The 22689-nt window shown below is 36.6% G+C and overlaps 1 protein-coding gene across 1 annotated transcript in view; it reads right to left on the bottom strand.

Moving 5' to 3' along the window:
* Positions 1-22689, bottom strand: part of LOC126007198 (probable ATP-dependent RNA helicase DDX60) — a 139540-nt gene that overhangs the window by 97986 nt on the left and 18865 nt on the right. The window contains 7 exon segments of the mRNA XM_049772674.1: positions 5805-5960; positions 7914-8055; positions 8270-8428; positions 16017-16169; positions 17324-17450; positions 18268-18450; positions 21425-21521. Of these exon segments, the coding sequence (XP_049628631.1) occupies positions 5805-5960; positions 7914-8055; positions 8270-8428; positions 16017-16169; positions 17324-17450; positions 18268-18450; positions 21425-21521 (1017 nt within the window).

Genomic DNA, 22689 nt, shown 5'->3' with positions numbered 1-22689 from the left:
AGATAAAGGGGTGATAACCAGAATATACAAAGCACTCAGAAAGCTGAGTCCCCCAAAACCAAATAAAGCCATAGAAAAATGGGGAGATAAAATGAATAGACACTTCTCTGAGGAAGACCGAAAGATGGCCAACAAACACATGAAAACATGCTCACCTTCACTCATCATAAGGGAAATCCAAATCAAGACAACAATGAGATACCACCTTACACCAGTAAGGGAGGCTCACATCAAAAATAATGGGAACAGTCTCTGTTGGCGAGGATGTGGTATGAAAGAAACTCTCATCCACTGCTGGTGGGAATGCCCCCTAATCCAACCTCTATGAAAAACAGTCTGGAGAGTGCTCAAGAAACTCAGAATTGAGCTGCCATTTGATCCAGCAATTTTTCTCCTAGGTATCTACCCCCAAACCAGAAGGACATCCCAATGTATGTATATACCCCACTATTTATTGCAGCACTCAGTATAATAGCCAAGTCTTGGAACCAACCTCGATGTTCAACAACAGATGAGTGCATCATCAAGGTGTGGTATCTGTACACAATGGAATACTACATGGCAGTTAGAATTGATACAATCATAGACTTTGCAGCAACATGGATGGACCTAGAAAATATTATGTTAAAGGAAGTAAGCCAGAAGATGAATGATAAACACAGAATGATAGCACTATTCTGAAGCACCTAGAAACTACAACATATATACAACCAATACCCCGTGATCAAATAACAGGATGTAACAGGATAGAAACCTCAAACACTGTAATAATCACCATATACTGGGGAGTATAGCCCAAAACAAAGGGAAGAGAAACAACACAAAGCCCGACTACATATTATATCATAAAGAAATTAGCAAAGAAGAAACAGCAGTATGGAGAGAACAGGTATATAATTAGCATTTTACTACAAAGGCCCATAATAATTTACTAGGAATCTTATACAGGATTACAGGTAAAGATTATGATGGAAAATTACTGACTGCAACAGAAACATTTCAAAAAATATGTTTGAATGTCTTAACCTTACCAGATATAAAATAACCTCTCAGTTTTTCTGTTCTATAGGGGTTCCTGGATAAAAAGGGTGAACATTCTACAGTGGTACCTCGGTGCTCAGTCACACGAGGCACCATACTCAGCTTGCATCATGAAAATGTCCAGATAAAACTCTTTAACATACCCTTTATCTCTAGATTGTGCCTTCTTTTAGGACCTGAAGCACATGAACAACCAGACCACCGAAGCAACAACTGTGACCTACAGATTTATACTACAGGGCCTAAACATCGAACATGCCCAAGCAAACTAACATGCCCTTGCTCTGTTACCCTCCCTTCCCATTATTTTGTATTTTTGTTGTTGTTGTTGTTTAATTGTTTGTTTGTTTTGTTTTTCCTTTTCTCTCTTCTTGTCTCCCTCTTCTTCTTCTACCTTCTCCTTCTCATTATAATCAATTCAATTCATGTCAAACAAAAACCACATGGTTACCTCCTCTATAGGAAAGGAAAGCTGACATATAGGGTGCTGTGACAATACTGCTAGGGTAAACACTTATATAGATAGACCTCACTAACACAATGGTCAGTACTCAAGACACAAAACCTATACATATCCAAAAGTTGATCTATTAGTTTCCTTTTCTTACAAGTACTATACTTAGTACTCAGCACACCTCTTACCCTCCTCACCTCTCTACATTAATATACACCTAAGCTAATTTCTATATGTTTATATGTGGGCAGGAGCACACAAGAGATAGGAATCCTCCTTAAGGGACAAACCTAAACCACAAACAACCCATACCTATACCCTATATAACCCCTCCCATATACTATTCCCTCTCCCTCCTCCAGATTATCCCTTCACCCCTCAATCCCACCCCCAATATCTCCACCACATTATAACTCTTCACCCTCAGTTCTTAATCCATTAGGCATCAAGACCGACCTCCTACCCCAACGAGGCAGTACCCACTACCCAAGTGAAGAGACACCCACTCAAACTTTCACCTCATTCTCTGCAAGAAAATACAACCAATACCCCAACTGACCCATGCAATGTGGCCCTCCTAATCACCTCTCCCTAATGTGGACTGTGGCTTGATACCAGAACTAGTTCCAAAGGACCCCCAGGGCAAGAACTCTACCCAAGACCTCCCTGCCTGGACCCCATACCTCACAAGGAAATCTCAAAAGACAATAAGTATAGACCTGTATAACACTACCTCTTATCCCGTATTTCCCCAAATGTAATCTCCTGTATCACTTTCTTCCTTTTCTCTTTTTTTTGTTAGTTTTTTTGTTTTGTTTTGTTTCTTTTCCTTTGTTGTTTTTTTTTTATTTGATTTGTTTTTGTTTTTTTTTGGGTCACACCTGGTGGCACTTGGAGGGTGCTCCTGGCTCTATGCTCGGAAATTGCCCCTGATGGGCAAGGGGGACCATGTGGGATGCTGGGATTTGAGCCACCGTCCTTCTGCAGGAAGGACAAACACCTTGCCTTCATGCTATCTCTCCCGGCCCCTTTTTATTCCTTTAATTACGTCTTTTATTTAATCTTATTTTTAAAGAAATTTTTCTTTAGATATGTGTGAGCATATATGTTTTTAGTTTTTGTCCTGTGTCTGTTTCCTTCTTTCTCCACCCCCAAATCCACCAGCAATATAATGTAACACCACTTCTTCCTGCAAAGGCATATTAAAAAAGGGGGAAATTTTACATGTAAAAATAAGCTCTTATCTACTAGGTAAAATAACTTATACTTTTTTTACAACACAGGGGCATCTCCCACCCTGAATGTCATGTGGAACCAACTTAGACCCTAGGAAATTAAGCACTGACCACCCAGCCCTGACTCCTGGATCCCAGACATAGAAACAACAGAGTTCTCCACAACAGCTCCAGGAACCAAATCCCCTCCAGGGCATCCATAATGCTGCTCTGACACCAACATGTGCCAGTTCTAAATTGATAATCTGACAACAAAGAAATGGAAACAACTTGATCCAAGAGCAAGTTGTCCTTCCTCACCAGCCAACGATCAGACAAAATCAGAATACATGTCACTCTTTGATCTGTGCAAAAGCCAAGATCACTATATACAGATTACTGGTTGTTACAACCAGGACTAGACAGTACACATCCTGGGACCAACAACAACAACAACAAAAAGATCTAACCTAGTTTTTGGTCTACAATCTCTTCAACAAACAAGATCTCCAATTCCAGAGGTTTGACTGAGACAATTGCAACTGAGCAGGTCTTCCAGAAGCATAACAACTCTACCCCAGGCTCCATCATAGGAGCAATGTAATGACCAAGATCACCAACTACAGAAGATGGATTAAAATGACACTGAAGAAGCAGAACTGCTAGAATCACAAAGAAAGACTTCATCATATAAGTTCCATTCCTTGAGCTGTACAGACACCAAGATCTCTAGATACAGAGGTCCGATTTTACCATCCATAATGAAGCAGAAGTCTTCTTTTTTTTTATTTAAACACCTTGATTACATACATGATTGTGTTTGGGTTCCAGTCATGTAAAGAACACCCCCCATCACCAGTGCAACATTCCCATCACCAATGTCCCAAGTCTCCCTCCTCCCCACCCGATCCCCACCTGTACTCTAAACAGGCTCTCAATTTCCCTCATACATTCTCATTATTAGGACAGTTCAAAATGTAGTTATTTCTCTAACTAAACTCATCACTATTTGTGGTGAGCTTCCCCTGAGGTGAGCTGGAACTTCCAGCTCTTTTCTCTTTTGTGTCTGAAAATTATTATTGCAAGAATGTCTTTCATTTTTCTTAAAACCCATAGATGAGTGAGACCATTCTGCGTTTTTCTCTCTCTCTCTGACTTATTTCACTCAGCATAATAGATGTCTTCTATACATCAAAAAAGCACCGAGGGGAGAGTAAATGATCATGCTAAGAGTCTATAGTTAATTCTGTGACAGTGTACTTCAGTGGTGGTGAAACCCTGTATCTCCTAGGCCAACAGAATTCCCTCTATAATATCCCCAATAGTTACTGTGCCTATGCAGAGAGAAAAACAAAAAATAATAATAATAATAATCATTCTTCCACGTATAAAATTATTGATTGATCTATTTTTATTGACATCTTTATTTTGGTGTAAATATTGAAGATGATGTCTCCAATTTTATTTTGTTTTATTTTATTTTATCTTTCTCTTTCTTTTTGTACTCCGGCATGGTTTGATTTCAGAACCGAGACTATTGTGTGGTGCTTGTCTTTATTGCTCTAGTGCTCAATGGATATTTAATTTGATATTTCTTTCTGTATTGATGTGGTGTTTCGATTGCCTTTTTCATATCCTCCCTCAAACTGAGGTTAAAAGCCTCTAGAAGGACTCCGCCATTTTCAGCTTATTTTATTTATTTATTTTTCTTATTTTTACTCCATTCTATTGCTTTTCTTTCCTTCAAACAAAACCACATAACTCGAATTATCGAGCTCCACCTCTCAAATAGAGGGGGAAACAAGGGAGGGTGCCAGGACCAAACAGACATATGATCACTAATAGTAAGCTAGACAATGAGGGGACCACCTACTCTAGTGCCCAGGGGGTGATGGTGGGGGATATGGCTGTAGAAGGAAACGGGGATGGGGGGAGGACAAATTTGTTGACGGGTATTCCCCTGATTCAATGTTAATGTGTACCTATAATACTGCTGTGAAAGATGTGTAAGCCAATATGATCAAAATAAAAATTAGGGGCCAGGGAGGTGGTGCTAGAGGTAAGGTGTCTACCTCGCAAGCGCTAGCCAAGGAAGAACCACGGTTCGATCCCCCGGCGTCCCATATGGTCCCCCCAAGCCAGGGGCAATTTCAGAGTGCTTAGCCAGGAGTAACTCCTGAGCATCAAACGGGTGTGGCCCGAAAAAAAAAAACCACAAAAAATTTAATAAAAAAAATTTAGCCATAATTTCTTCTAATACTGTCAATCCACATGAGTTTATTCACTCTAAATCAATGAAAGATTAACCTTTTAATGCTATCCTCCTGTATTAATATACTTTTAAATAATTTAAAGTTTATCTAAATATATTTAATTTACTACTAATATTTTTCTAACTTTACTGAAATATAATTGACATAATTAACATTTCATTTTTAGTCCTGGTTTTCTGCTTTTTTTTAATTTAGCTATAATCAAAATTTAAAGGTATTTGTTGTCTCTTAGGCAACAGTTCAATTGTTTTCCAAATGTTTTCAGTTATTCTGTTCTGCCATTTTCACAGAAAGAGAGATAGAAAGTAGAGAAGGGAGGTAGAGAGAGAAAGAGAGAGAGAGTATAGGATGCAGTTGTTTGTTTTGGTTTTGGATTTTGGGCCATATTTGGCAGTGTGTGAAATAACTCCTGGCCCTGTGGTCATTCCTGGTGCACTGCATGTGGTGGCAGAAATTGAAACTGGGACCTCTGCATGCAAGGCAAATTACCTACTGATGTACTACTATAAGGCTGGCCCCTTTTTTTCCATTTGTGTTTTGGTGGTTGCCAAACTCAGCAGTGCTCAGGTTTACTCCTGGACCTGCACTCAAGGATCACTCCTAGCAGTTCTCAGGGGAACATAATGGGTGCCAAGGATTGAACCTGGGTCTACAGTACAAGGCAAAGATCCTACCTCCTGTACTCTTTCACTCAGACCCCATTTTGTAAAAATGTATAATGCTAGACAATTATTGCTTCTTGCAACATTTAGTTTGTGGTACTTTCAGAACATTTTTGGGTACATGATGTTTATATGTCAAGTTAATTTGGAGACTTAGTACCTGTGACTGGTAATTGATTCTTCTCAAGGAAAGAAAGCTTCGTGGTTCTGAGAGGTAATGACTTTCCAATATCCAAATTAATGACTAACTTTGATACTGTGCTCCAGAGATGTTCATAATCCATCATAATGGCATGTCCCAAATTCAAATGTAGGCCTATATAAAAGATTAAAATATTAATGAAAAGTCATATGTGTACAGAACACTTTTAAAATAATCTACAGAACTCTGCAATACCTGTTTTAATGTGTTCTACCCCATACTGGAGTTTCCCTACTTGTAACAACATATTAAGATTATATTTATTTTAGTTAATATTAATATATTCTTATTCCTCAAGTTAATAAAGTTTATGCTAATAATAGTTTATAATCAAGAATTCTAAATAAAGACTATTGTTCAGCTACAAAAAAGTTGTATATTATTCATGGATGTTTGCAGCCAATTCATTCTAATACTTATAACATCAAGTCCTTGACAAAATAAAAGGTTCAATAATTCAAAATAAGGTACTATTCTTTTAAAATTTATTCTATTTTTCTTCAGTATTAAATACAGATAATTTATTAGTAAAAACTCAAAACTGCCTATTATGTATTTCATGGTGATTTAATATTTTTAAAAACTACCTACCACAAACATATTAATCACTTAATTAATTGATATATTTGGAAGAGTTTAAATTCCTTAATTATCTACTAGTGATGTATATAATAATAAATAGAGCAAATATCCTGAGATGTTATATTCATGTGCAATATAATACATTATTTTTTTTTTTTGGTTTTTGGGCCACACCCGGCGTTGCTCAGGGGTTACTCCTGGCTGTCTGCTCAGAAATAGCTCCTGGCAGCACGGGGGACCATATGGGACACCGGGATTCGAACCAACCACCTTTGGTCCTGGATCAGCTGCTTGCAAGGCAAACACCACTGTGCTATCTCTCCGGGCCCAATACATTATATTTTAATTACATAAAAATCAATTGTTAAAATTATCTGGAAATTCAATTATATAGACATTTTTCTCCGAAATTTTGAGTTCTATCAAGTTAAAATTTTTTGGTTTCTGGCCATACCCAGTGACGCTCAGGGATTAATCCTGGCTCTGCACTCAGAAATCACTCCTGGCTCAGAGGAACATATGGGATGCTGGGGGATCAAACTGCAGTTCATCCTAGATCAGGCACGTACAAGGCAATGCCCTTCCGCTGCACCACCACTTCATCCCCAAGTTAAAATGTTTTTGAACACTGGATTTATTCTTATTTTAACTAGATAAAATTTACCTACTTGTATAAACAACTTTGCAAGAATAGTGATCACTATTATATATATTGAAGATACGGGATACTGATACTGAAAATTTAAATTCTGTGTAATGATTATTTCTGAATGAAAATAAAATAAAGCCCAGAGATACCCAGAATTATAGTATGGGGCTTACCGCATCTGGGGTCCTCAGTCATTTTAAACAGGGGGCCAGTTCACTGTCCCTCAAACTGTTGGGAGGCCAGGTAATAGTTAAAAAATTCTCTGAATAATAGTGGCCCACTGCGGTCATACTTTGAGGACTACTGCCCAAGACTGAGAGTAAGAGTGAAGAGACACAGAGAAGGAGAGGAATTGGAGATGGTGATGCATATCCCACACATGCACACTGTAAGACCATAATCAGTTGGCTGCTAAGCAGGATAGGCAGCAGTCATAAAAACAAAACAAACAAACAAAAAAACCTAGTGGGCCAAATAAATGTTTTTGGTGGGCTATCTGTGACCTACAGATTATAATTAGAGACCTCTATATGCTTTGTATTCAACTGACCATGATTTGATTCCTGGCACCAAAATGCTCAATACACCTGAGAATTGCTGGTGTAGCTGGGGAGTCTATGCCCCACCATAAACACACACACACACACACACACACACACACATACACACACATACACACACACAGAGAGTATCACTCAGACTCTTGCACTGAATTGTAACCACTGACTGAGAATCAAAGGATGCATCCCTTCCCCAAGTCATGAGCACTGTTTTGGAGGGCACTCCATTAAAAAAGTGGCATATTTAGAGTATATTTAGAACATATTTAGAGTTACCTTGAACATTTTCATTTTCATAATAAAAAGCAATATTCTTCAATAAGAGATCATCACTGAGGTCAGAGAGATGAGTTAAATTTAGATTCCAAGAGTCAAATTCTTTTATATTACTTAACATAAAATATTCACACCACTTTTTCTACAAATGGGAAACAAAATAAAATAAAGTGATTAACTTTTTCATATTAGCTAGATTTCAAACAAGTCTATAATGAAAGGTAAGGGGACAGAGTTAGGACTTAATAACAATGAAAACTTTCTACCTTTTAAAATAATTGAAACATAAAATAAATAATAACTATATAATCAAACATAATAATAAAGGGTTTAAATATATAACATAGAAGACTTACCATTCTTAAGAAAGACTGAATCTTCTTGTTCCAGTGTGAAGTGATGACTCTACCACAAGCTCTTTGAGAAAGAGGTAAGTGGAGGAGAAGAACCACACTAAGACAATGCAGTTTACATAAGTCTTCCACCTCTTGAAGTGTAGCATAATCACTGTTTACCTGAATAAAAAAAGATGGTCAGCTATACTATAGCAGACTATAAAATGCCATCATGCAGCTCCACAAAAAATCCTTTGCTGACCTAAACATCACATATTATTGCATTCTTCAGTCTACATTCTGAAAATTCTTCTCTTCATACATAAACTCAACTATAATTAAGAGATATAAGAAGGGAGGTGGTGAAGAGAGAAATAGTACAGCAGGCATGGGACTAGTCTTGCATATAGCCTATCAGGTTTTGATCTCCAGCAGCTTATTGGTCCTTCGAGCATCACCAGGAGTGACACTGGAGCACAGAGCCGGCAGAAGCAATCCATGAACATAATAATTAGGAACACCCAAAAAAATATATAAGAAGGATAAAATGCAAGTTCAACTGGAATATTCATTAAGCATGTCCCAGCATTTTAGTGAAGGTAAAGCCACACCCAGTGACGCTCAGAAGTTGCACTCAGAAGTCATTCCTGGCTTGGGGAACCATATGGGATGCCAGGAACCAAACTGAGGTCTGTCCTGGGTCAGCCACTTGCAAGGTAAGTGCCCTACAGCTGTGCTGCAGAGTTATCAGTAAATCAAAATCTAAAACCTATCTCAGAGGACCTCTGCAGTGCTAAGTAAGTTCCAATAATTAGAACGTCTGAAGAGATATTTTTGATTTAATAGTATCTTCATGTATAACCATTAAAAATGGCTAACCCTGGGGCCGGCGAGGTGGTGCTAGAGGTGGCTCTAGAGATAAGGTGTTTGCCTTGCAAGCGCTAGCCAAGGAAGGACTGTGGTTCGATCCCCCAGCGTCCTATTTGGTACCCCCAAACCAGAGGAAATTTCTGAGCACTTAGCCAGGAGTAACCCCTGAGCATCAAATGGGTGTGACCCAAGAAAACAAACAAACAAAATGGCTAACCTTAACCCTAACACAGACTTTTTAATTATAAATTATTTTTCCAATTTTGGGCCTCACTTGACTGCGCCCAGGGGTTACTCCTGGATCTTCACTCAGAAATCACTCTAGGAAGGCTCAGGAGACCATATGGGATTCTGGGGTTTGAACCCTGGTCAATCGTGTGCATGGAAAATGCCCTATCCTATCACCCTATTCTATCATTCTGACCCCATAATTATGTAGAAGTATTTCATTACAAATAGCTTCACATCGAGTTGAAAAATCAAACATAAATTATAAGATTGGGTAAAAGATGATTAAACATGCCTATTTCTGAAAGTGTAGAAAAGATAAAATTTTATTGCATTTAATTTGTATCTTTAGTCAACAATCTCCAAATCCTCAATGGTGTAGACAAAACTAGGTGTGTACCCATGAGTGTGCATGCATGCATACATATAGTGCAGAATGGCTAGTTAGCAAGCCCATACTAGTCAATAATCTTAATGGACACTGTTAGTCATAAAGATAGCTAATAAGGATCCCAGTAGAACACGAAACCCATTGCAACACGAAGTAAGGATCATACTTCAAGTGTGGCAATGGGGAAAAACCACAGGACAACAGCATGCATAAAGAATGAAGATGGAAGCTCTGATGATCCAAAAAATGCCAACCACCTAATAAACCTCTCAGATAGGGAATATAGAATAGAAATAAGGAGGATGTCCGTACAATTCAAAGAAAGCATAGATCGATCTGAACAGACCACAAATATACAAATCAGAAAATTCCAAACTGAAATAATGGAACTGAAAAATACAGTAGAAGAAAATAAAAACTCAATAGAAAGCACTCCAGTAGAGTAACAGCAGCTAAAGACAGAATTAGTGAGCTGGAAGATGAGCTGCATAATAACTCCATAAAACAGAAGAGATTGGAAAAGAACCTCAAAGCAAATAATCAGACAGTGGAAAAAACTCAAAGATTTTGAACAGATGAAAATAGAAATGTTTGATAAATTCAACAGAAACAATATACAAATCATTGGAGTTCCAAAAACTCAGGAAGAAAATCCCCAGGAAGAATCAACAGTCAAGAACATAATTACAGAGAAACTCCCAGAGCTAAAGACAGCATGCAACCAAACCCTGCATGCCCTAAGAGTATCAGCTAAAGGAGACCCAAAGAAAAGCACCCCAAAACACATCCTAGTCACAATAACAAATCCCACAGATAGGAATAGAATACTGAAAGCAGTGAGATCAAAAAGAAAAATTACATTCAAAGGAGCATCCTAAAGATTTACAGCAGACCTGTAAAGCCAGAAGGCAGTGGTGGGATATAGTGACAAAACTCAATGAAATGAGTGCTTCACCTAGAATACTACACCCATCCAGACTCACTTACAGGTTTGAAGGAAGTACACATGAATTCACGGATAAACAACAGCTCAGAAAGTTTACATACTCAAAGCCATCCCTAAAAGAAAAGCTGAAAAGTCTAAGGAAAGAAAGACCAACAAATACAACAAACTTCTACACAAAGATTACATTAAATCTCATGACAATTATCTCTCTCAATGTCAATGGACTAAATGCACCTGTTAAGAGACACAGAGTGGCAAAGTGGATCAGAAAGTTGAACCCAATGTTTTTCTGCCTACATCAAACACATCAAAATAATCAAAACAAGCATAGACTCAAAATCAAAGGCTGGAGGAAAATTATCCAAGCAAATAACACCCTTAAAAAGCTGGAGTGGCCATAGTAATATCATATGAAACAAACTTTAGACTCAGAAAAGTTATAAGAGATAAAGATGGTCATTTTGTACTAATCAAAAGATATTTACAACAAGAAGAAATCACACTCCTAAACATATATGCACCCAATGATGGACCTGCAAAATATTTAATACAACTCTTGACAAACCTGAAAGAAGATATCAATACCAGCAAAATAATAGTGGGAGATCTCAACACTGTCCTGACATCCCTTGATAGGTCAACCAGGTTGAAACCCAACAAAAATATATTAGCTCTGAAAAGAGAAATGGGAGAAAGTGCACTAGTATAAATATACATAATATATATATACACACACATATATACACACACATATATATATGTGTGTGTGTATGTGTATCCAGGTTTCTGGGGATGGAGTATATACATACATACATATATATGAGTGTATATATATATATATATATATATATATATATATATATATATATATATATATATATATATATACACTCCATCCCCAGAAACCTGGATACACATTTTTCTCCAATGCACATGGGTCATTCTCCAGGACAGACCTCATGCTGGCCCATAAAACATATCTTCATAAAGTCAAGAGAATAGAAACTTTGCAGTCTACCTTCACTGACAACAAGGCTCTGAAATTAGATGTGAACTACAAAGAAACACAGAAAAAAACTTTAACACCTGAAAACTAAATAGTTCACTACTGAACAACCCGTGGGTTAGAGATGAAATCAAAAAGGAAATCAAAACATTCCTGGAAACAAATGACAATAAAGACACAAATTGTCAGAATTTATGGGACACAACAAAAGCAGTACTAAGAGGAAAATTTATGGCCTTGCAAGCACACATCAGAAAGGAAGAAGGGGCCTATATAAAAAGATTAATGACAAAACTTTTAGAACTAGAAAATGTCCAACAAAAATGATCAAAAATAGGTAGACAGTAGGAAATAACAAAGCTTAGAGCAGAAATCAATGAGATGGAAATCCAAAAAAAAAAAAACAATTCAAAAGGTTAACAAAAGCAAAAATAAACAAGATCGATAAACCACTACAAAACTCACAAAAAAATGGAGAGAAATCTAATACATCAGATTAGGAATAAAAAGGGAAGATCACCACAGATACTGCAGATATTCAAAGGGTAATCAGAACTACTTTGAGAAACTTTATGCCATAAAACATGAAAACCTGGAGGAAATGGATAAATTCTTGGATTCTTATAATGTTCCACTGTTAAACCAGAATGACCTTGCATATATAAACAGACACTTCATTACTGAAGAAATTAAAACAGTCATCAAGACTTTTCTCAAAAACAAAAGACCAGGCCTAGATGGATCACTAATGAATTCTTTCAAACCTTTCGAGAGGAACTTCTACCAATCCTCTTCAGGCTCTTTCATGAATTTGAAGAATCAGGAACACTCCCAAATAGTTTTTATAAAGCCAACATCACCTTGATACCAAAACCAGACAGGGATGCTGCAAAAAAGAAAACTACAGACAAATATTCCTGATAAACAAAGATGCAAAAATCCTCAACAAATTTCTGACAAACAGGATCCAATGCCTCATTAAGAAGGTCATTCACCATGACCAAGTAGGTTTCATCCCAGGAATGCAAGGATAGTTTAACATCTGTAAATCGATCAACATAATACACCATATCAACAAAAAGAAAAAAAAACCATATGATCATATCAATATATGCAGAGAAAGCATTGGATAAGGTCCAATACCCATTCTTAATAAAAATTTTTATCAAGATGGGAATAGAAGGAACTATTCTCAATATAGATGAGGCAATCTATAACAAGCCAATGGCAAATATTATCCTCAATGGAGATAAACTAAAAGCCTTTCTCTTAAAATCTGGTACAATGCAAGGCTGCTCCCTCTCACCACTACTATTCAATATAGTGCTGGAAGTTCTTGCCATAGCAATTAGGCAAGAAAAAGAAAACAAGAACATTCAGATAGGAAAGGAAGTCAAGCTCTCACTGATTGCAGATGGCATGATACTATATTTAGAAAACCCTAAAGAATCAACCAAAAACCTTCTAGAAACAATATACTCATATAGCAATGTGGCAGGCTACAAAATTAACACAAAAAACAATGGCTTTCTTATATACCAATAATAATAGAGAAGAAATGGATGTAAAAAAATAATCCCATTTACATTAGTGCCACACAAACTCAAATAGCTTGAAGTCAACTTAACTACAGATGTGAAGAACTTATACAAAGAAAACTATAAGACCCTGCTTCAAGAAATAAAAGAAGGTACATGGAAATGGAGGCATATACCATCCTCAAGAATTGGGAGAATTAACATCATTAAAATGGCAATATTCCCCAAGGTGTTGTAAAGATTTAATGCAATCCTTAACATTCTTTAAAACAGTTGTTCCTATACTCCTGAACTTCATCTGTAAACACCCAATTAGCTCAAGTAATCCGTGAAAAATCCGTGAAAAAAGGAATATGGGAGGCATCACTTTTCCAAAATTTAAATTGTATAGCAAAGCAATAGTCATTAAAACTGCATAGTATTGGAATAAAGACAGATACTCAGATCAGTGGAATAGACTGATATACAGTCAATTAATCTTTGATTCAGGGGCAAGAAATGTAAAATGTAAAATGGAGCAAGGAAAGGCTCTTCAATATATGGTGTTGGAAGAATTGGTCAGTCACTTGCAAAAGAAGTGAACTCAGATCTCCAGCTAACACTATGCAACAAGGTCAAATGCAAATGGATTAAAGACTTTGAGATCAGACCTGAAACCATAAGGTATAGAGAACAACACATAGATAAAACACTCCAGGACATTTAAACTAAAGACATCTTCAAGGAAGAAACAGCATTCTCCAAACAAGTTGAAGCAGAGATACACAAATGGGACTATATTAAACTAAACAGCTTCTGTACCTCAAAGGAAATGCATAGGATACAAAAGCCACCCTAGAATGGGAGAAGCTATTCCCCCAATACCCATCAAATAAGGGGCTAATATCTAAGATATACAAGGTACTCATAGAACATTATAAGAAAAAAAATATAACCCCATCAAAAAATGGGGAGGAGAAAGGAACAGACACTTTCTCAAAGAAGAAATACAACTGGCCAAAAGGCACATGAAAAAATGCTCCACATCACTAATCATCAGGAAGATACAAATCACAACAGTAATGAGGTACCATCTCACACCACAGAGACTGGCATACACACAATGAACAAGAACATTCAGTGTTGGAGGGAATGTGGGGAGAAAGGAACTCTCATTCATTGCTGGTGGGAACGCTGTCTAGTCCAGCCCTTATGGAAAACAATATGGAGATTCCTCAAAAAATGGAAATTGAGCTCCCATATGCTCCAGTTATACCACTCCTAGGGATATACCCTAGGAACAAAAAAAAATCCAATACAAAATCCCTTCCTCACACCTATATTTATTAATGCACTATTTACAATAGCCAGACTCTGGAAATAATCAAGATGCCCTTCAACAGATGAATGGCTAAAGAAACTGTGGTGCATATACAAAATAGAATATTATGAAGCCATCATGAGAGATGAAGTCATGAAATTTCCCTATACATGGATGTACATGAATTCTATTATGCTGAGTGAAATTAGTCAGAGGGAGAGAGAGAGACACACACACACAGAATAGTCACATTCATCTATGGGTTTTAAGAAAAATTAAAGATATTGAAATAATTCCCAGGGATGAGGGCCAGAAGGACCAACTCAAGTTTATGAAGCTCATCACAAAGGGTGGTGAGTGCAGATAAAGAAATTAGTATGCTTAGAACTATCATAACAATGTCAGTGAATGAGAGATGTAGAAAGCCTGTCTTGAATACAGGAGGGGGTTGAGGAGGAAAGAGATGGGGGCATTGGTGATGGGAAGGTTGCATAGTGAAGGGGGGTTGTTCTTCTTAGGACTGAAACACAACTACAAGTATGTTTGTAAACACGGTATTTAAATAATAAATTATAAAAAAGAAATACAACTACAACTATATTAGAAAAAAGAAAAATAATAAATTTGGTATTTTTAGCTAGGTTGATATCATGACAGTAGCAATAAGTGTTCTATAATAATACTGTTTTGATATTTTGGAATTTGAACAAGACAGATTAATTAACACTAATAGTTTATAGTATAAGTTTAAGAAGTACTTACTAGAACTGTCTGAATCTCAAAAATCATTTCTGTTAAATATAATTAACCATCCATCTTTTTGATTAATTCATTATTGGTTTACAATATTATAGAATTTATAGGATTAAAGCTTTACCTGTTTATAGGTCTCATTACCATAACCTCCAAAAAATACTCTTTTCACTCATTCCACCCACCCTTTCCTCTAGTATTTACTATAGCTTTTATTAAATATAAAAGTTATTTTAGTTTAGTTAATTTTTAATTATTTGTGTATTTTTATCAGTAATTTGTTTTCATTATTTATGTTCCACATATCTAAAAAACTGTCTTTCACATCCTACGTTCATTTAGCATAATACCTCAAGATCTATCCTTTTGTTGCAAAGGACATAATTTTTCTTTTGCAATGGCAGGGTAATACTACAATGAGTAAAAGTAATACAACTTCTTTAAATTCTTAACCTCATCTATCAATAGGCATTTGGATTATTCCTCCACCTATTTACCCTCCTTATTGAGGTTAAAATACCTCTTTTGAAATATTGTAAATGTTTAATGACAAAAGGTATATAAAGAACACAAAACACTGTAGGCTTTAACTTTTCTTCAGTTTTGTGGTGTTTATATAAGTAAGTTTAAAAAATTTGTTGAAGTATCACAATAAAATATCAGAATGGCAATTGAAAAATAAAATGAAGAATCCTCTTAAATGTAGAAGAATGGTGTCAAGTTATAATGCTCCCACCTTTTCCTCATTGGTTTTAAAATCAATTTTTTTGTCTTTCAAAACGTGACAATACATTTTCAAAGACATTGAGCATGTAGTGACACAAAGGAGCCGTCGAATGTCAGATCCTTCTGGCCAGAGTTGCTTCAGTAGAGAAATAGTTCCACGTGTCTACCACAGAAAGAAACAGTAAATTTTCATTTTATTTAAAACATATTTTCACTCACAAGTAATCAACAGAAATAAAGAAAAAGTAGATAGCTATGGCTATACATAGTTATAAATATTTTCATTTAATATGGACACAATTATAAAATTAGTAAATTACTACAACAAATACTTTATCCAAACATTAAAAATGTAAATACATGGAGAACTCTACTTCATTAAAGAAAACCTAATACTTTGATAAGATGTCATGAAAAGTAAGATATTTTAACAAGATAGAAAACTATGCTCAATCATTTAACTAACAGAAAAGAACAGAAAACATTCTTTTATTTTCAAGTTAGCAAAGTATAATTTCATGATATGTCATTTTACTCATAATTAACTATATAGTTAAAACAAATGTAAAAGACAGATAATTGCTACAGTTATTTGGCAATTCCTAAGATCATCATTAAACTTGCCAATATTTTTGATGCACTCTGCAAATTCCTAAATAAATAAGCAGTCTAGTTTTGTAAGCAATTAATAGATAATAACAGAACATTAAGACATATACCCAAGAATTTTAGCCAAGATTTATTCCCAAGAATACCCAGAATTCATTGTATAAAATCTTAATTATTTAACATTAAGAAAATATTATGTAAATATTTGTTGGAAGCTTTGAGACCTAGAGCAATATGGAGTCTCTGATGCCTGAGAAGTCAAAGGCCTGTGTACATGACAGGCTGCTGGTGGCGCTTCCCCCATGAACCTAAAAAGAAAGAGCTGACCATAAAGAGAGCCATTACCAGAGGTCAATGGTTAAGCAAGAACAAACATGCTATATAAAGGCTACAAGTTAAGATTAGATCTGTAGCACTGTTAACAGAACAGAGCACCCCAGAACCACTTATAGTAAATGTATAACTCGCTAAAAACCTCCCTGACATATTTGATGTATGGGAATGTTACGGTGGAAAAGTGCTGAACCACCCCTTCCCCTCTTTTGTCTGAAAACGTGCTCATGCTATAAAAGCTAGCCCCCTTTCAATAAACTTTGACTCTTGATCAGAGATTTTTGTCTTGAGCCCATTTCTTTCCCAGCCTCTTTCCTCCCTTTTAGGTCGGATCCCACTCGAGACCCACGAATTACTTCGCGATCCTCAGTCCACCCTGCAGGCAGGGTCCCGGGGGTCGCAGGTGGTGCCCAAACGCGAGCTCGAGATACAGACCACCGACCAGATGGCAATGCGGGAGCGTGTCTCAAGAGCCTGATCGTCAGACACTGGTAAGTCCCCTCTGAAAACCCAGAGGTTAGGACAGGGTGCAGATAGGTTAGCCCAATACTTGCAAGTCATCAGCTGCCAACCCATAGTCCCTTTAAAGATGGGGACCACTATAAGTAAAGAGGAAACCTTTGTAAAAAAAAAAAAAAAAACATTATAAAGGCACTGGTTGAAAGAAATGTTAAAATCAAAAAGAAAGATCTCATAAAATTTTTTTCTCTGTCTACATGACATCTGTCCATGGTTGTAATGACCCGCCCTCAGGTTGTTCCCAGCACTTGGATTCAAATTGGTAAAGAATTAGCAGAATATTTTGAAAAATATGGAAAAGAGGAGGATAAGAAGGTCATGCAGTTCTATTGGAATATTTTAGGACAAATAATCACTGATACAGATTCTGATCCCTTTAAAAAAAGAAATCCTTAAGAAAGTTGAAGCGCATATTGATGCTGCCTCTCGCAGTCAATTCAGAGCAAGCAGCCTTGCCGATCACCCAGGCAATCTTTTGTTAAATGACTGCTCAAGTCCTATACATTCCTCTAAAGGTTTATATCCTATCCTTGCTAATGCTCCTCTGGCAGATGAAACTCTTGATCCTCAAGATGTTCAAATATTGGAGGATGAAGCTGCCTCCTATGATCACAAACAGTATCCTGCTAGGGCAGCCCCTCCTCCCTACAATGAGGATTTTATCCCTAAACTCCCCCAAAATATTTCCTGTCCACCGTTCAATACACACCTAGATTTAAAAAAAAAGGGGGGGAGTTGGAGGATTGCATGCAAAAACAATCAAAAAACTAGAATTTCAAGTCTCCCAGCTTCAAGCTGGCCTGAGGGTTGTAAGCTTCAATTCCCAATGTTTGCTTCCCAGGCACCAGTCCCTCCAGGTGAACAGGCTGCCGTTGGGGCTCTTGGCGCTGCTGCACCTCCTGACCAACAAGCCCTGGCTGCTAGATGCCATGGCCAACAAGCCGCTGGTGCTGCAGGCAACACGGCTGAGAAAGCCAAAGCGGCTAATCCCCCAAACCCAGATAACAGACCCATAATGAGAGCAATTAGAGAAATAAACAAAACCATGGTCCCTACGGGAGCCCTCCAACCAGGGCTTCCCTCCCCAGTAGCCATCCCCAAAAACTGCTTCAAAATTATAATTGATATAAAAGACTGTTTTTTCTCTATACCCCTTCACCCTGAAGACTGTAAAAGGTTTGCCTTAAGCCTTCTTGCTGTTAAACTGTGCTGGCCCCTCCCTGCATTATCAGTAGAAGGTTCTGCCTCACACTTTGTCAAATATGTATAGCACAGGTAATAAATTTTGTAAAAAAATATTTTGAAAATAAACCTAATTATCTTATTCAACCTTATAATAAAACAGCATATTAATTGGCTGATGCAAAATACAAATAAATGGCCTTTGGCATGTGCCTCCTTTAAGGAAAAAATTGATATTCATTATCCAGCAAATAAGTTTATACAGTTTTTTAAAAGATGCATGTTTGTATTTTTCCCATTATAACATAATCCTCTCCTATTACTAATGCAAATGTCATATATATAAACGAGTCTTCTAATAAACACACTGCCTATATAATTAATGATGTGTTCACCATAATATCCACTGATCACACTTCTACACAGTTGGTAAAAATTATGAGGTTTTAAAAGTGTTCAAAAATGTCATAATAAGCCCTTTAATCTATGCAGAGGTAGTGCATATGTGGCATATTCTATACCTGTATTTGAGACAGTAAGTTTTTGTGTAGTCAAAATGCAGACAAAAATTTTGGAGAAAAAAATATCACTTCTCTCTTTAAGTTGGTAAAATTTGGCTTAAGTTCAGCAGAAATAGTGCTAGCCTGTGTGTGTGTGTTTGTGGTTACAAGTTTGATTGCTCTGCTAAATATGGCAGAGAGTGGCGGAGGTAGAATTAAAAAGATGCAGGAACTTTCATGTGGAATTTATAGTGAGAATTATTGTCAGAATTTTGTTGTGTCTCATAAGAGGCCTCAAATAATTGTGAAGTTTGTAAATTAAATTATGCGGCATAAGTGTGCCTTTTCCAAAAGCATTTGTGTAATTAAGTTTTGTGCATTGGGTGTTGTAAAGTAATTATTAAAACATTGAAAATTAGAAAACCTTCTAAATTTAGGTCTGTAAGGGTTAAAAAATTCTCTAGACAGAAAAAGCAACAGGGAAATAAGTGCACTAACCTTTCTTTTTTTTATGCCTCAGGAATTTCAAAGCAAGATAACAACTCTATCACTTGCAAAAAAACCCACAAAAATGTTTTAAAAAATTTAAATCTTTTATATTTCTATTAAAAATTATTTTTGATCTTAAGAGTATATGGAAAACGTTATGGTTAGCCTTTTTTAAAATAATATTGTTAATTAATATTATAAAAGTAACTAAATTTTATAAGCAGGTTGACAACAAATATCAAATATAATTTTGGTCTTAAGCTCTAGGTGTGGAAATGCATCAGATGTCTTTAACTATATTTTATAATGATCTAAACATTTTTTTTAATTTGGTATATAATATTTTTTACAAATTATTCACTTGAAGTCTTCAAAGTAGGAACAGTTGGTTGTTTTTAAAGTCAGTTTTTCATACCTTTAATAATCATAGTTTATGCTCTTGTGTTTAATCATAAAAATTTTAACACTTTATTGCAGCTGTCTTACTGTTCTACTGTGAAACTAATTTAAAGGAAACCTGGTCATTTACAGCAGATATCATACTTCAAAGTGGAGACTCCTATATTGCTCATTAACCATTTTACTTAAAAAATTTTAATTGCGTACTAACCATTTTACTTAATGTTTTAAACTACAAATTAGGATTGTTTTAAAAATGTTTTGTGCTAAATCTAAACCTTAAAACTTATTTTCAGCAAAGTTCCACTCCATCTACATTAAGTACTTCTAAAAACTGAAAAAGTTGTTCTACAAAAATTTTTTTCTTACAAATATGCTGTCTAAATATTTAAAAGTGCTTGTCCAATTTTACCCAGGTCAATTTTTCTAATGTAAGTTTTCGATCGATCCTTTTGTCTGTTCATGTGTGTGTTGTAATGAATGAAAGTGGCCACGAGTATAAAATGTTGTGTTTAGTGTTGTTTTGTTTTGTCTGTTTTTTTGTTATCTCTACATTTCATGATAAATACAATTTTCAAAGCCTTATCCATTTCTGAGATTTCAATTAATTTTTTCACAACCTGGTCAGTCTGGTCACTTAGCAGCTGACAGACTGTGGCATCCTGCAACTAAAGATCATGGTTAAAAATTATGAGTTAAGCTGGCTTTGTCCTTCTGAGAACATGGCAGAAGGTGTAAGGGATGGTAAACCCCAAATTTCTCAATGGCCATTGAGGATAAATTTTCCCTGGAGAATTTCTGGACTTTGCAATCACCCAGCTTTCCTGTTATGTGTAAGTTATGGCCAGAAAAATATAGATATGTGGCTAGAGAGAGAAGCATCTAGCGTTAAGATAATAACTAAGAAGTTTAAGAAAAATCATTTAGGTTCAGTTTAAAAGTTTTTGAAAAATTGGCGATTGTTAATTATAAAATTTTTGAATACTGAAATCTGACAGAAGTCAGAAGGCATTCCTGTGGTATTTGAAAATAATTCGTGTAATGTAAATTGCTAGTGTCTTCTGCCTGTAAACCAAGGCCAGAAGACTAAGTAAATTCCTATTTTTTATATGAAGAATTAAATTCATGGAAAATTTTATTGTAAAAAAAAAAAACCCAAGTAACCATTTTGTCTCCTGCCAAGCAGTTTCCTTATAGACCTCCCGCAGCCTCCTGCAGACCTGGCTTAATCTACCTCAAAAGAGCCTGACACCCCTGTGTCTTCATCCACCTCAAAAGAGCCTGTCACCCCTCCTGCCACCCACCCACCATTCCGTCCTTCAGCCCACCATTCCTGACGGACCTGTTTCTGACTGACTCTGCCTAAGGGAAATGTTGGATTCCCTACTCTGCCTGGCTGCCCTTAAAGGAATTGCTTCCTGTGGCATGCCCATTGCCACCAACCACCCTGCTGAGCTCTGATGGGGAGCTGAGTCGCACCACGGCTTAATTTTAAGACAGGTCATGGGCGTCGACTTTGCTTATTCGTACCATATATGCGCCCCCCTGTCCAACTATCAGACATTTGCAATCAAACCATTGTGGTTAACAACTCTTCCATCTTCATTGAAGCCCCCAACTCCACTTATTTTGTTTGCTCCACTGGACTTTCTCCCCATATTGTTACTGAAATGTTTCTTACTTATTAGGATTATTGTGTATTAGTTGTTTTAATGCCTAAATGAACTGTCAAACCTAAATCAGATTTATTGCCTCATAAAGATACCTCCCTTGCCCTTTCCAGGCGCAAAAAAAAAACAAAAAAAAAACAAAAAAAAAACTTGTAACTGCACTAAATCTTGCCTTTGTGTTAGGCTTAGGTGTTGCTGGTGCTGGCACAGGAATTTATTCATTGGTTCATACCCAACAATCTGTTAATGCCTTAACTAAAACTGTTGTTAAAGATGTTGAAGAACTTAAAAGAGGTTTAGATTATTTGGAACAAACTGTTGGCTCTTTAGCAGAAGTAGTACAGCAAAATCGCCGTGGCTTAGATCTTGCCTTTCTGTGCGGGGGGGGGGGGGGGTATGTGCTGCTTTATAGGGAGAATGTTGCTTTTTTAAAGATAAATCAGGTTTAGTCAGAGATAGTATTAGAAGAGTAGAACAAAGCTTGGAAGAAACAAAGAGAAAGATAGATAAAGATGAATCTTGGTACAAAAACTTGTTTTCAACCGCTCCCTGGTTGTCAACATTGTTGCCTAGTTTGCTGGGACCGTTTGTAGGATTTCTCTTGCTCATTTCTTTTGGTCCATGGGCGTTTTGCCACTTTACCAGCTTTCTCAATCCCAGGTAGATGAGGCTACCAAACGCTCGGTTGGTGTCCATTATCAACAGCTCACCCAGCATGAACCCCACTCTCTGGAATGTAATTTTCTAGGAGATGGTGCATTCCACCACCTAGACTTTAAATAGTTTGAGCACATTGCTAAACACAAGCATTCACCTCTCTCTTAACTGGAAGTGCTTAAGATGTGGATAGCTTGGTGCCAGTGTTTGGGGCAAACATGACTTGCTAATCCTTTTCTCTGGCCAAAACAATTCGGAACGTACCTTGTCATGTCCAAACCTGGAGGCACACCAAGTAACCTAAGACAGGCACCCCACCCACCCA

Source organism: Suncus etruscus, chromosome 4 (genome assembly GCF_024139225.1).
Source record: "Suncus etruscus isolate mSunEtr1 chromosome 4, mSunEtr1.pri.cur, whole genome shotgun sequence".
Lineage (NCBI taxonomy): Eukaryota > Metazoa > Chordata > Mammalia > Eulipotyphla > Soricidae > Suncus > Suncus etruscus.
Note: the sequence above shows the minus strand (reverse complement) of the source record. Positions and strands in the feature narration are given on the sequence as shown.